The 14,668-nt window shown below is 33.1% G+C and overlaps 1 protein-coding gene across 9 annotated transcripts in view; it reads left to right on the top strand.

Moving 5' to 3' along the window:
- Gk (glycerol kinase) overlaps positions 1 to 13,572 on the top strand; it is an 81,171-nt gene extending 67,599 nt beyond the window's left edge. For 6 of the 9 annotated variants that reach the window (XM_040272158.2, XM_013360272.4, XM_040272229.2 and 3 more), the window contains 7 exons: positions 270 to 366; positions 1,245 to 1,329; positions 1,817 to 1,937; positions 2,040 to 2,183; positions 4,643 to 4,723; positions 9,802 to 9,888; positions 11,499 to 13,572. In XM_040272158.2, the coding sequence (XP_040128092.1) occupies positions 270 to 366; positions 1,245 to 1,329; positions 1,817 to 1,937; positions 2,040 to 2,183; positions 4,643 to 4,723; positions 9,802 to 9,888; positions 11,499 to 11,509 (626 nt within the window). In that variant the 3' untranslated portion in view covers positions 11,510 to 13,572. Of the gene's footprint in view, positions 1 to 269; positions 367 to 1,244; positions 1,330 to 1,816; positions 1,938 to 2,039; positions 2,184 to 4,642; positions 4,724 to 5,959; positions 8,218 to 9,801; positions 9,894 to 11,498 lie in introns of those variants that run through there. The other 3 variants (XM_013360275.4, XM_078035007.1, XM_013360273.4) reach the window with 3 other exon arrangements.
- Positions 13,573 to 14,668: the final 1,096 nt, after the last annotated feature.

Here is a 14,668-nt window from a genome sequence, read left to right as displayed (position 1 = left end):
CTTAAAAAAAATAGAAAAGAGTTAAAATACCTTAAGGAAATGAATCCAGTTCCTTGATTTCTTGAGCTGGGTTATATTTTAGTGGGGGATGGGTTTCAGTGTAAAAAAACCTTTTTGTTGCTCCTAACATACTCCTATAATTAGGAACATTTGGCTATCCCAATGAATTGGAAACCAAAACCCTGAAATAATTTTGAAAATAGGTATATTTATTCAAAATGTAGGATATTTGTGATTTTGGATCTTTTTCTTTTTCTTTTAACTTTTAGAAAAACTCGCTAAAGAAGTAGGTACTTCTTATGGCTGCTACTTTGTTCCAGCATTTTCAGGGTTATATGCACCTTATTGGGAACCTAGTGCAAGAGGGTAAGTATTGCTATAGTTAACAATAATTTAATATGTATGTCAAAATAACTAGAAGAGAGGATTTTGAATGTTCCCAACAGAGAGAAATGGTAAACATTTGAGGTGATATATATGCTAAGCATCCTGATTTGATCATCACATATTGTGTGTGTATATTGAAATACCACACTATACTCCATCCACAAATATGTAAAACTATTATCAATTAGAAAATAAAGAAGGTAAGTATTGACAATATGGTCTACTTTTTGGTGTTTCGTTTCTTTTAACAAATTAGTTAATAGTTTTCTATTTTCTTTTAAATTAATTTTTTTAAGAGAGAGAGAATTTTTATTTATTTTTTTAGTTTTCAGCGGACACAACATCTTTGTATGTGGTGCTGAGGATCGAAACTGGGCCGCACGCATGCCAGGCGAGCGCGCTACCGCTTGAGCCACATCCCTAGCCCTAGTTTCCTATTTTCATGATTTTAAAATGTTAAGAAAACCTTTCCTGTTTGGAGACTCTAACTTCAGAACCTTAAACTACAAAAAGTTATAAATCAGTATACTATAGCTTCTGCTATATTCATATTCATGATAATACTGTTATCCTTTTTCTTCAAGGCATCTACAAGTTGTATAGCAAAGGGCTATCATCTAAATGAATATAGATTTGATTTTGCCTTATTGCCATCTATTTAGATGGCTCATGAACTTTTCCATATGTGAATGCAGGATTGTGTACTATAAAGACTTTCCAAGTTATTTTATGATTATATTGAATTTTCTTTCTCTGAATGTTTCTGTCACCAAATTCATTCTTTGCATATTTGGGACATTTCAAATGGATGACTTATTCATAACACTTTAATCTGAAAATGTTTTGTGTATTTTTAGGATAATCTGTGGACTTACTCAATTCACCAATAAATGCCATATCGCTTTTGCTGCACTAGAAGCTGTTTGTTTTCAAACCCGAGAGGTAATAAATATTGGCCTGTTTTCTTGTAAATTATCCTCTAATATGAATTTTAAAATGATATATTAATGCCTGAAATTTGTTAAATGCCGAAAGTATACTTAATAAAAAAACAGAACTAGTATAAACAAATCTAAATATGTTTCACCCCTTTTCCCAGCTTTTATTACTAGGCATTTTATAATTTCAGGGAGTCTGAGTGGTACATAGTAAACAGAGGAGACAACACAGACACAGACTTATCAAGTCAGGAAACTAGGGTGCAGAACAGAATCATATGGCTTGCTGAATATCATAGTGCAGAGATAAAATGAGAGAAAAGATTGACTGTGACCAGATCAAGGAGGGCTTGGAAAATGAATATAAGATATCTCAATTTCATATTGTAGGCTTTGGAAAGTTCCTTAGGGTTTTTGAGTGGAGGATTGCTATTTCCATAGATGTTACTATGAAGTAGTTTCATAATGTTAATTGCATTGGTTTATTTAAGATTTTGGATGCCATGAATCGCGACTGTGGAATTCCACTCAGCCATTTGCAGGTAGATGGAGGAATGACCAGCAACAAAATTCTTATGCAGCTGCAAGCGGACATCCTGTATATTCCAGTAGGTTAGTAAGTCTTCATTCCTTTAACTCCAGGAGTAATGGTTCCTTCGGAAGAACTTAGGCATACATAACTGCAAAACTGTTGATGTATCTTTTGCCCCTCAGTGAAGCCCTCCATGCCTGAAACAACTGCACTCGGTGCTGCAATGGCAGCAGGGGCTGCAGAAGGAGTTGGCGTTTGGAGTCTTGAACCTGAGGATTTGTCAGCTGTCACGATGGAGCGATTTGAACCTCAGATCAATGCTGAGGGTAAATATAAAGAATGAAACTTTGAATGGTATTCTGTGAAAATGACTTCAGTTTCAGGACGTTTGCCTTTCTGTTTACTATTTAAGTTAAGGAACAAAGTAAAATAGCAAAAGTTACTATTTCAGATGTGGCTGCTAAGCCATATTGGGCTATGCTGAATAAGTGTGGAGGAAAGAATTGTTTCCTTTTAAAAAACTTCTAAAATCACTTATTTTTTTTCAGTTGTAGATTTATACAGTGCCTTTATTTTACTTATTATCTTTATGTGGTGCTGAGGATCGAACCCAGGGCCTCACACATGCTAGGCAAGCACTCTACCACTGAGCTATAACCCGAGTCTCTAAAGTCACTTTTTAAACCATTCATTTCTACACTGTTTAGGAGAATAACAAAGTGATAAATGAGATATATTAGCCACCCACCTCTAATGTGTATACCAAGTCACCCTCAGTGTGATGGCCTGGCTCCTAGAATATGATTAGTTGATTTAAGAGACACTCTGGTAATGTTTTAGCACAACAGGACTACCCTAACAAGAGTGGCAGCAATTTAAATAAATGAGCATTAAATATCAGATTCACTGTCCTCAGCAATTAAACTAGACCAAAAGCTCTGCTCAACATCTTTATTAAAATATAGTGATACTTTTCTTAAAGATGTGAATAGGAAAATATGATTTTATTTATTAATTTGATTTTATAACCTTTTATGCATAAAAGCATCAAAGTGGATTTTGAGCTTTTGAAAATAAATTTTCAAATGCATTTTTCTTGAATTTTCTAGAATTTATACTAGAGTTTCATATACAATAAAATAAGTTATAATACTATAATTTTATAGTCAGACATTAGACCATGAACAAGATGTAGAAATTTGTTTGAAAATCTAATATTCTGTCAGAATTTTTAAAATATTTTTTAAACTTTTTTTAAAATAATTTTTTAACCTTTATTTATTGATTTTTATGTGGTGCTGAGGATCAAACCCAGGGACTCGCACATGCTAGGTGAGTGCTCTACTGCTGAGCCACAGCCACAGCCCCAGCCCTGGAATTTTTAAATTTTTGTAATACTGGATAAAATATGAAGTTCAATTTTTTTTCTTCTGAAAAAACATACCAACTTAATAGGCAGATAATATTCAGAACATGTATGTGGCCTCTAAATGCTTATCCAACTTTTAAAGCAAGGAAGTTTTGAGCAAAGGGGATAAGATGATTGTTTCCTTAGGTGAGCCATCTTTGCCATCGTTTAAAGCCTTAACCTGGAGTTGATCAGTTCTGCCAGCTTTCCTCCCTTTCACTGATTTCTTCCCACTATCCCCCACATACTAATAGGCACCTACTTCATCCTTTCAGCTAACAGTTACTTAGAGCCAACTGCATGTTAGAGATTGTTACTTTCATGAGGCTACAAAGATGTAAAAGACCAAATCCTTTCCGAAACCTCAGGAGACTCACATAAACTGGGAGAGGTAGACCAAACCATAAAAATTCACTTGGTAACCATCATCTTAAGGGATGTGAGAAGGCAAGGGTGGGGATGGGGTTACAAGTGGGACATTGGAAAACTTTCTGAAGCAAGTGATCTTTGAGCCTTATCTCCTGGGAGTTTCAGGTTTCAGGAGCTGTGGAAAGGCTGGGGAGGCTTGACAAAAGGCTAGTCTTACACATGATTTGGTAGATTTTAGAGTATAGTGTCAATGTTCATTTTTTGTTTAGTCCTCCTGTTGTAGATTTTCACCTTAAGAAATCTTGCTTTCAGGTGTCAGGGGAGCCTCACAGGAATTCACTTTGAATCTTGTGAGAAATCAGTATTTACTAAATCCTTTAACTGGACCAAAAGCAATTCTAGTTTTTCCACATCATACTAACCCCTTCTCCTCACATTAGTCCCCTCTCCCTGGAGAGGGGAGGAGTGGGAGGGGGAGAGAAAGAGAAATCAAATGGGAAATGGGGTTCTGTTTTCAAATTGACCACCACTTATTTCTGAATAGCCCTGTCTTCATAGCAGGTAGTCTGTCTCCCAATCTCCCTTCACCTTGCGGTCCCATGCTGAATTTCCCATCATGCTTCTTTCTCTGCAACACTTCTATAATATCTAAACACCGCCCATTAACCTACAACCATGTGCTCCCAAATCTGAGTCCTCACTTTAGTGTAATGTGTACAACAATGTCAAGAATACAAAGTGATGCCAGGCACAGTAGCACATACCTGTAATACCAGCAACTCAGGAGGCTGGGGCAGGAGGACCACAAGTTCAAAAGCATCCTCAGCAACTCAGCGAGACCTGTCTCAAAAAAGGGGTAGGAATGTAGTTCTGTGATAGAGAACCTCTGGGTTCAATCCTCAGTACAAAAAATAATCATAGTAAAATGCAGAGTGATAAGTATGACACAGAACACCTCTGCAAATTACCTTTCATATCTGTTTTCTTTTTCCTCCTTTCAAATTCTAGAAAGTGAAATTCGTTATTCTACGTGGAAGAAAGCTGTGATGAAGTCAATGGGTTGGGTTACAACTCAGTCTCCAGAAAGTGGTAAAATATTTTCATTGTTTATTATTTCTATATTTTCTAAGTATATTAAACAATTTATCTACGTATCTGGCCATTCACACTTACTTAGCCAGGCTGTTCTGAAGAAAAGCATTATCATATGTCCAAAGTTTCTAATATTTTGAAAGCACTTTAAAGTTCTTAACATAAAATGGAAATTATTATCAGATTAATGTAAATTCTTTAACTCTGTTCTGTCATATCTTTCCTTATAAGTTTATTCCTGGCACTTCAATTGATAATTAAATATTCCAAAAGTAAAATTATTTCTAGTTTATTCTTAATGAACAAAAAATCAACTAGAATCCTCTTTTTATCTCCCTCCCCTTTCCTCTCTCTTGTCTTATCTTACCTTTTTGGGAGGCTATCTTTATGAACTGAACCAGTAGAACCTATTTTAATTTCAGAATATATTCTACTACTTCCTATCCTGATTCAAAGTACTTAGGAAATTTATACAATGGGAATACTCTAGAAACAGGAAGAAATCTATCAAACATTGTAAATCAGAAGTATTATAACAGATTGAGATAGGCTTTTAGCAGAAAATTAAGGACTATTTTACTTTTCAAATCATTTAGGCAGGAAGATATTTAGCCCAAGTAAACCATTTAGATTTAAACAGCCTCAAACTGCCTTTAATTAAATCCTTTGCTAAATACAAGAGTATAATGAACAAAACAATGGCCAATAATATGATTAGGAATATATTTTAATGGAGAAGATTTGTAAATGAAATATTACCTGCCTTGCAACCCCCAAAGTGAGTATAGAACCACTTTTGAATTTTTTAAAAACAATTTTGTAGTTGTAGATGGACAAAATGCTTTTATTTTATTTTGTTTTGTTTTTATGTGGCACTGAGGATCGAACCCAGTGCCTCATGCATGCTAGGCAAGTGCTCTACCACTGAGCTACCCCCTAGAACCACTTTTTAAAAATATTTTTTAGTTTTCGGTGGACACAACATCTTTATTTTTATGTGGTGCTGAGGATCGAACCCAGTGCCCCACATATGCCAGGCTAGTGCGCTACCACTTGAGCCACATCCCCAGCCCCCTAGAACCACTTTTAATGTATCTGGCTTTTAAGACAAGCCTCCAGAACAATCTATCACCACAGCTCCGTGTGTGATCTGTATTTTCAGTCCTGATGTTCCTACTTTTGGAGCTTTCGTTTTTTTCTCCAAAATGAGCTTGATATCCTTTTTGTTCTCAGATTCAGCTGCCTTTTCCAAGATGACAGCCAAGCCTTTCTTTCAAGACTGCAATTTTGAGATCCTTTACAATTACACTTCTTAGTCATACTTATTTTTCTTAGCGTAATGCTAGTTATGTGAGATGTATGTATTATATGTGATGTTACATTATATACATATGTTATGTGAGATGTAATAGATGTGGTACCTGACTTCTTTTTTAATTGTCCTGAATTAATGAGAAGTTGGGTTATAAGATTTCTTTTAGTAGGTGAATTTTTGTTAATAGCACAATCTTCCTGTCTTCCTCCTTGTATGCCATACCTTGTACTCTCACAGTTCTCTATATTGGTAGTTGAAGATATAACTTTTAATTGCAGAATTCCTCCCAAATCAATTTTCCCATTTTTATGTACCTATTTCCCATTTCCCAATGTTTATGTACCTATCAATTAATTTAAAATGCTAAGAAAAAGTTGGTACAAAAAATTACATTTCTTCAGTTCTGCTTATCAGCATTGATGACAAAAGTAATTTGAGTTTTTGAGAGTTTTAGATTTTCTTTTGTTTTTGTTCAGCTAGACAATAGTAGCTTTAAAGTCAAAGTTCTAAAAACATGATTTAATATGTGGGGTATTTCTAAGCTGTTTATTAATAAGCTCCAAATAATATTTAATTAATAAATTGCTAATTATATTCTTTTAAGCTATATAACTATAATATAATGAGCTATGTGATAATAGAATTACAAAAGGCCCTATTTTAATAAACTTGAAAGGATGTTAGAATTGCTTTAAATTATGGGAAGAGTATTGTTTGCTTGATTTCCAAAGCACTTTGTCAACATTAGAACAGTCATTTATTTTTTGCTTGTAACTATATTTGAATGCATTATTAATATACATTTGTTATGTGTTTTAGATGTAGAAGTGATTGGAGGTTTGATGTTTTTTAGAGAAGGTTTATCACAAACAACGACTTGGTTTGGGCTCCAACCCACCATAATGGCATTTTGAAAGCAGGTCAAATTGGTTTATATATATTAATCATACATATCAAATAGCAAGCATATTACATATATAACTATATATACATATACTATATGTTATCTAATATGTATCTGTATATTACTAGTATATATATATAATGTAACATCATATGGGTATATATATAATATATCAATATGTATATTAATTATATACGATAATATATCAATATATATAGTAATTAATTATATATATATATGATAATCTTAGACTTATCTGCATCCAAGAGTTACTATCAACTTAGGTGGGATATTTTTAATGAAGTTATTTCTCTTGGTAGAATTAATGAGAAATAGTTTCATTAACACTATATATACATGTATGAGTGATATAAGCATATATGTAATATATAAACATGTATATATTCCACCAAAAGAGAAATAGCTTCATTAACATTATATATAAATAGCAATTCCTGAATATAGATAATCTTCAGATCTTTTCAAAATAGAATTCACTGTAGGAATACCCAAAAAAGCAGATGTTGTACCTTAGCATAACTTATAACTTGTAAGAGAACCAGAACATAGATTTTCCTTTTCTAAAATCTAATTAAAATATGGTCCCTGTTTTATTCAGCTTTTCATTGCTGTGACCAAAAATATCCTACAAGACAAGGAATAATATATTTTATTTAATAATTTTTTTTATTATATTATTGTATATAGACACAATACCTTTATTTTATTTATTTATTTTTATGTGGTGCTGAGAATTAAACCCAGTGCCTCACACACAGTAGGCAAGGACTCTACCACAGAGCCACAACCCCAGCCCAGGAAAAATTTATTTTGAGCTCATGGTTTCAGAGGTTCAGTCTTTGGTTGGTCCTCCATTGCTCTGGGCCCCAGGTGAGGTAGCACACCATGAAGGGAGGGCCCAGCAGAGGAAAGCTGCTCAGATCCCAGCTGAGTTAGGAAGCAAAGAGAGTCACAAGGGGCCACAGGGAAGGTGCATGTTTCCAGGGCATGTCCCCAGTGACCCACCTCCTCCAGCCACACTTCCTCATGGGTACAGGTACCACACAGTCCATTCACACTAGGATGGACTGATTATGATTAGGTTACTGATCTCACAATCCAATCATTTCACACCTCCAGACATTCCTAAATTAATATAAGAGCTTTTGGGGAAACCTCATATCCAAGCCTTAGCAGTCAGTATAAATAGGGAACAAAACCCTATTTTATTTGAAAACAAAAATAACATAAACAGTGACAGAGTAGGGAAAATGGATAATGTCTCTCTAATGAAAAATTACCTCTATGGGGAAAGAAATGCATGGTGAGGGAGGAAAAATCCTTTCCTTGAAAAGCAAAGAATTTTTTGTTTTTAAAGAGAGAGAGAGAGAGAGAGAGAGAGAGAGAGAGGAATTTTTTTAATATTTATTTTTTAGTTTTCGGCAAACACGACATCTTTGTTTGTATGTGGTGCTGAGGATCGAACCCGGGCCGCACGCATGCCAGGCGAGTGCGCTACTGCTTGAGCCACATCCCCAGCCCCAAAAGCAAAGAAATTACTGTCATTAGTTTACTGTATCACACAATACACCACAATCTTTAACCACATTTCAGTGAAGCCCCTGTCTAATGGTTATGCTTCCTCAACTCTTAGGCATTGTTTTTTAATAAGCTTCTTCTTTAAAGAGTTATTATATATTCTAGGGGTTAGAGATATAGCTTTGAAGTCCTAGGTTCAATACCCAACACCGAAATAAAAAGTACTATATATTCTAAATATATAATCTCTTTAAACTTTATTTTAATAATGTTATTGTATTTAAAGTTTTTTTTTAGTTGTTGTCATTTATTTATTTATTTATTTGCAGTGCTGAGACTCAAACGCAGTGCCTCACACATGCCAGGGGAGTTCGATACCACTGAGCCATAGCCTCAGCCCATTATTGTGTTTTTTATGCCTTTATTTAATTAATTTATTTTTATGTAGTGCTTAGGATCGAGCCCAGTGCCTCACACATGCTAGGCAAGTGCTCTACCACTGAGCTACAACCCCAGTACCCCCCCCTTTTTTTTTTTTTTACTTTTTTAGAAAATATTTTTTTTTAGTTGTCAATGGACCTTTACTTATTTATATGTGGTGCTGAGAATCAAATCCAGTGCCTCACACATGCTAGGCAAGTGCTCTACCACTGTGTAACAACCCCAGCCCTAAATATATAATATTTAAATTTAAAAAATGGGTATATATAAGGAATGTTCTTTAAAAAAGGATTCCAATAGATATCAGATTAGAAAATACCAAAATAGTTGTTCTTGGGTAATTTTAAAATGTAGATTAATATATTACAGGTACATTTCCTTACACATCAACATCTATTTAAAAATGAGACTGAATCAATGTTTTAGCAAAGAAGGGATTTGGAATTCATTTTTAATTCATTTTTAATAGACTAATATAACTCTTCTCTGACAGCCAAAGGATGTATAATTTGAACTTTGGTGAATATGCTCATTTAGTATCTTTGAGGGAGAAAAACCCAAAGCTCATCAGCCTCCCAAAAAGTTCTCCATAGGCTCTCTTTGGCTTTGCCAGTGGAAGGCTAATGTTGGTCTATATGTATTATGTTCTTGGCTACTTGTGGCATGGTCTCTGTATTGTTTGTTATCTGTCATAAGCCTTTGATATTGATTATATTTTTGATTTAAAGTAATAACTCTTTGCTAGCTTTTATGAATATGCTATTTTTATAACTTATTTTGTTTTGCTATCATGTGATTCTTAACATAAATATTGTAATTATGTGTCTCTCTTTTGGTTTGCTTGACTGGAATTCCCTTCTACTTGGATGACCACAGGTGACCCTAGTATCTTCTGTAGTCTGCCCTTGGGCATTTTTATAGTGAGTAGCATGGTAATGTTAATCGGAGCAAGGTACATCTCAGGTTAGTTACTCTTTAAATTAGACAATTGTTATTAGTTAGCTTTAATGTGTTTATGTATAATTCAGCAGAAAGTTTTCAGTGTTTTTCATTCTTTCTGTGTTTAGGAACCTGGAAAATCAATGAAAGATATAATTATATCAATTAATCTTTTGGAACAATTGGAATTAAGGATTGTGACTTTGCTTAAACTTTTATTTTTAGTAGATAGTTTCTTTGAGGGGCTACATTCTACTGTCAGCTACATCAATAAGTTAAAGTGGAAGAGTACAAATGTTAATGTTTAAATGAAAGGACTTTCAGAGTGACTGATGAAAGTTAAAGTGTAATTTTGACATTAATTAAGTATATAAATTGTTTTTCATACTTTTGAAAATTTGCTAAACAAGACTTGATAGTTCATTTCTGGCAAGATTCTAAGCCAGAGCATGTTAGTAGAGTTCTTATAAAACTCTAAAATCATAGAAGATTTGTAGTCACTTGTATTTTAGTTAAAAGAATATATTTGGTGAGCTGAAATTTTTAAATTTATTATGTAAATTGGAGATTAAACAAAAACTGAATTATTTTTGCATATTAACAGCTACTGAATATTCTTATAAAGTAAAATGTCTCAGCATATTATGAAATGCAAAACATAATCTGTGTTTATTTAAATAGTAGTCATTTTGGAAGTTGCTCCTGATGATAGCTCAATTTTTCTTCAAATTACTGGCTTAAATGGAAACAACTTGCTTCTTATTTATATATTTCCATGAAAGTAAAACATTTTATAAAATCATAATGATTACAGAAAGAGTTAAATTATCTCTCTTAGTTAATATGATGATGACCTGGATTTAAAATGCAAATTTTAAACATATTAATGTGGGAGAAACATCTGTTTGTAGAAATTTGAGAAGTATTTATTTTGCTTGGCATCATCAGTTTAGTGCTGTGTGTTATGAAATGAAAATTACATATCAGAACATTAGATTATCTTTTAATGAAAAATTTGAGTTACTTGCATGAGAATTTAAAACTAGATTTCATATTCAAGAATACTCAAGATAATTTTTTTTCAAATCATCGCTTGTGTACTAACAGTATCCTGGTATTAGTACTAATGTGCTAAGGGATTCTGTATACATAAATCTATATGGAATTAGAAAACGTCTGTTCTCTTTCTGCTTCTCGGGAATGTTTAGTGGAAGACTCTAAATTTTGCAATGAGAACTGTAATTTAAATTTATAGAGAAATATAAACATACACTTTTAGAAACTGTTCTGTTACTTTTCATTATCCCGAGTATTTTGAGATGCATAATGATGGTATGTATTCAAATTGGTAGGCTTCTAGAATGCATATTGTCACCATCTTTAGGTTCTTTTTGTGACATATACCAAAATTCAAGAATAGTGGAATTGTTTGCCTTGTAAACAACTAGCAACAGTAGTTGTATTTGCCAATTTTGGAATAGGCTTAGTTATATTTGTTGCATTTTAACTAGAAGGCATTATTTTGAAATCATTGAATTTCTAGCTCAATAAATGATTGAATAGTCTTCATTGCTTTTACTCCTGAATTTCATATATGTCTTATTGATTTATATGGTTTTTGTCCCCTATTTTAGGTATCCCATAAATAATACCAACTCATGGATTCCCAAGATGCAAGCTTTTTATGTAATGAGAGAATCCAGCAATTCTGTCTCTTAATGTGATGACACTATTCATAGACTCTGATTTTATTTATAAGCCACTTGCTGCATGATCCTCCAAGTAGACCTGTGGCTTGAGATAAAGAAAATGCCGCAGAAAGAATGCTACAGAAATATTTGGTGTGTTTTTTAACACTGACAGTTAAGGTTGGGCCAGCTACTTTTGGGGCTGACCCCCTCCATTGTCATAACATCCTGCCCCATTCCCTCTAAGATTTAGGAAGAATTCAGATCCTGTCCATTGGAGTCTTTCATCAAACATATTCAGATGCTAACGGAACAGGATTTTGATTATCTGCACCTTACATGCCTGATTAAGGGGTTAATACTAACCTGTTAAAAAGAGTGATTTTTTTTTTTTTTGGTTTGCCAAAAGTTTTCTTTTCTATATATTAGAAAACCACATCTTCATTGAATGTTTAAATGTAAAATTCTACTAAAATTATTAAGACAACAATTTAGTAGCTCATAGTTTGGATATTTTTCTGAAAAGTATTTGCCAAAACTGAAATGCTTCAGTATTTTACATTGTCTGACTAATTAGTGTGACTTTTTGTCTGGATCTTATAGGAAAGGATGTTTTCTTTTTCTTATTTCTTCCATCTCTCCTTTTTATATTTTTTTACTTTATATGTATAACATACATGCCTATATATTTTATATACTACTGGTAGCCCATTTATAAATTTAGGAGCACATTGTATTTAGTAGGTTAACATGGCTGGTTTTAAGTGGACTACTATGTATATAAATAGTTTGGGGGAAACAGCTGTATACATGTTTGGGCAACGGTTATGCATATTATTTAACCAAGAGAAATTTTTCTTAAAGAGCCAATATTTAAAATTTAAGTATATCTCCTATGTCAATAAAAAGAAAATGTACTTTATTATGATTTCAGCTATATTTCTTATACTTTACCTTTTTATTTAATTGTCTAGCTGGATATATCTTTAAAAAAGAAAACTATGGAATATTACAGTAAACATTGTTCTCAAACACAAGCGTTAGTCAAAATAAAATTTTTTGTTTCAATTAATCTTTTATATATTTGGGATTCTTTTGAGGGATTGAGGGAATGTCAGATTTTAAAAACAAAAGGAAAATGTAGGAATAAAGACAATCTTTCAATCTGGAAATGCTAGAGAATTATCAATGCTCATTGTCATATTACAAATGAAAAAAGTTTTACCATTAGAAATGCCTTCCAGTGAAACTAATTATTTCTCAAAATATTTAGTATTATATAAGAATTCACCTAGTTTTATTTTTTTCTAGTAAACAAGAAAATATTGCCTCCTAATTATTTTCTTCTATCAATGTCGAATGGGAAAATATTTATATGTTGATAAAAGGTTTTGTTTGGAATTAATCATAGTTTGTATCTACTGTTCTGATTCTGCTGTTTCTAAATTATTAAATCTGCTGGGTTTTATTGATGCAGCTGGCATTTAAGTGACACAAATACTAAAGAAAGGTACTGTGAAATTATCACTTTTTGGCAGGGATACTTTTAAACATAATTACCTTTCTACAAAGGTAGGTTGAGATAATTGTAATTAATGGTGCAAATCACTGTTCAGATTGCAAGATTTGTAAATGTTTGAATTGTACACATTGATATTTAATGATAAATTTACACAAAATAAATTGACCCCTCATTCTTACTTGCATTTCTCATTTAGATCAAGTTAAATTAACAAAGATGTTTCAGCAAACTTGAAACTCAGCTGTTAGCACTTGATCAGGCATACTCGGAAGAATTAAACAACAGCCGAAGAAATAGTTTCTGGAATGATGAACACCTTAATCAGTCTATTAGAACAGACTAAAATGTTCCATCTCAGCATTTCCAGCCTCTCTCTACCTGGGTTAGTCAGTGGAGTCTAGTGTACCATGTTCTCTCAACTCGATAGCCAACACCTCAGTCTTTTGTTCTCCAACTAATCAGTAAAATAAATAATGCATCTTTTCTTCTGTGATGATATCTTAGAGTTTTTCATGCATTTTTGAAGTGTCCAAAGCCCAATACTTTGGAATGTTTATTGGTATACTGTAGCCTTGTGCAAAATGAAGAGTAGAAGCTATTTCAGAGAAACCACCCAATAAAAATTGTCATAGCATAGAAACTAATGACATTAACAATAGGGTAGGAACTATTTATCCCATGTTTACTTAATAGTAATAGATGTAAAAAATATTTTTATTCTTTTTAGTCATACATTTACAGTAGAATGTTTTTAAAAAATTTTTAGTTGTACATGGACACAATACCTCCATTTTATTTATTTTTAGGTGGTGCTGAGGATAGAACCCAGTGCCTCACAGGTGCCAGGCAAGTGCTGCACCACTGAGCCACAACCCCAGCCCAGTAGAATGTATTTTGATATACATGATACATGGAATATAACTTCACATTTTTGTGGTTGGGCATGATATGGAGTTACATTGGTTACGTATTCATATGTGAACATAGGAATGTTGCATCCTAATCATTCTGCCGTCTTTCGAATTCCTATCTTTCCTCCCTTCCTCCTCTCCCCCCATTCCCTCCTGTCCAATCTGGTGAACCTCCACTCCTCTCTCCCCTGCTGCTTATTGTGACAAAAATTATTTTTAACAAACTGTTTAATAGCTTGTTTTAACTAATATTTAAATGTTGAAGTTTAGTTGATCCCTTGTTTTTGCAACTTAACAAGTATCTTAATATATTTGCATAGTAAGCAATTAGAAAAATGAGAAAGCAGTTTGGTTGCTACATTTTCTATACTTCATAGGTTTGTGTCTTAAGTCTTTTCTATAGGCAAAAACCTCTTAGATTTCCCTGTATTGGATTTAATGAAAATGACCCATTAAATTAAATTTGAGGGCTATAAAAATATCCTGAGAAGGAGAAGTAGTTTAAAAACAAATTGCTCATGTGTAAGGCCCTGGGTTGCTCCCTCACCATAAAAAACCCCACGTTGCTTAACTAGGCCAATATCTTTGATTACCGATTTTTCAGTTTCAGTTTTACCTAATGACATAACAATTAAGAGGATGGCAGTTCTTTTATTTCTCATTATTAAATCTCATAGTATTTA

The sequence above is a fragment of the Ictidomys tridecemlineatus genome, chromosome X, assembly GCF_052094955.1.
Source record: "Ictidomys tridecemlineatus isolate mIctTri1 chromosome X, mIctTri1.hap1, whole genome shotgun sequence".
Lineage (NCBI taxonomy): Eukaryota > Metazoa > Chordata > Mammalia > Rodentia > Sciuridae > Ictidomys > Ictidomys tridecemlineatus.
This window is presented reverse-complemented; position numbering and strand designations above follow the sequence as displayed.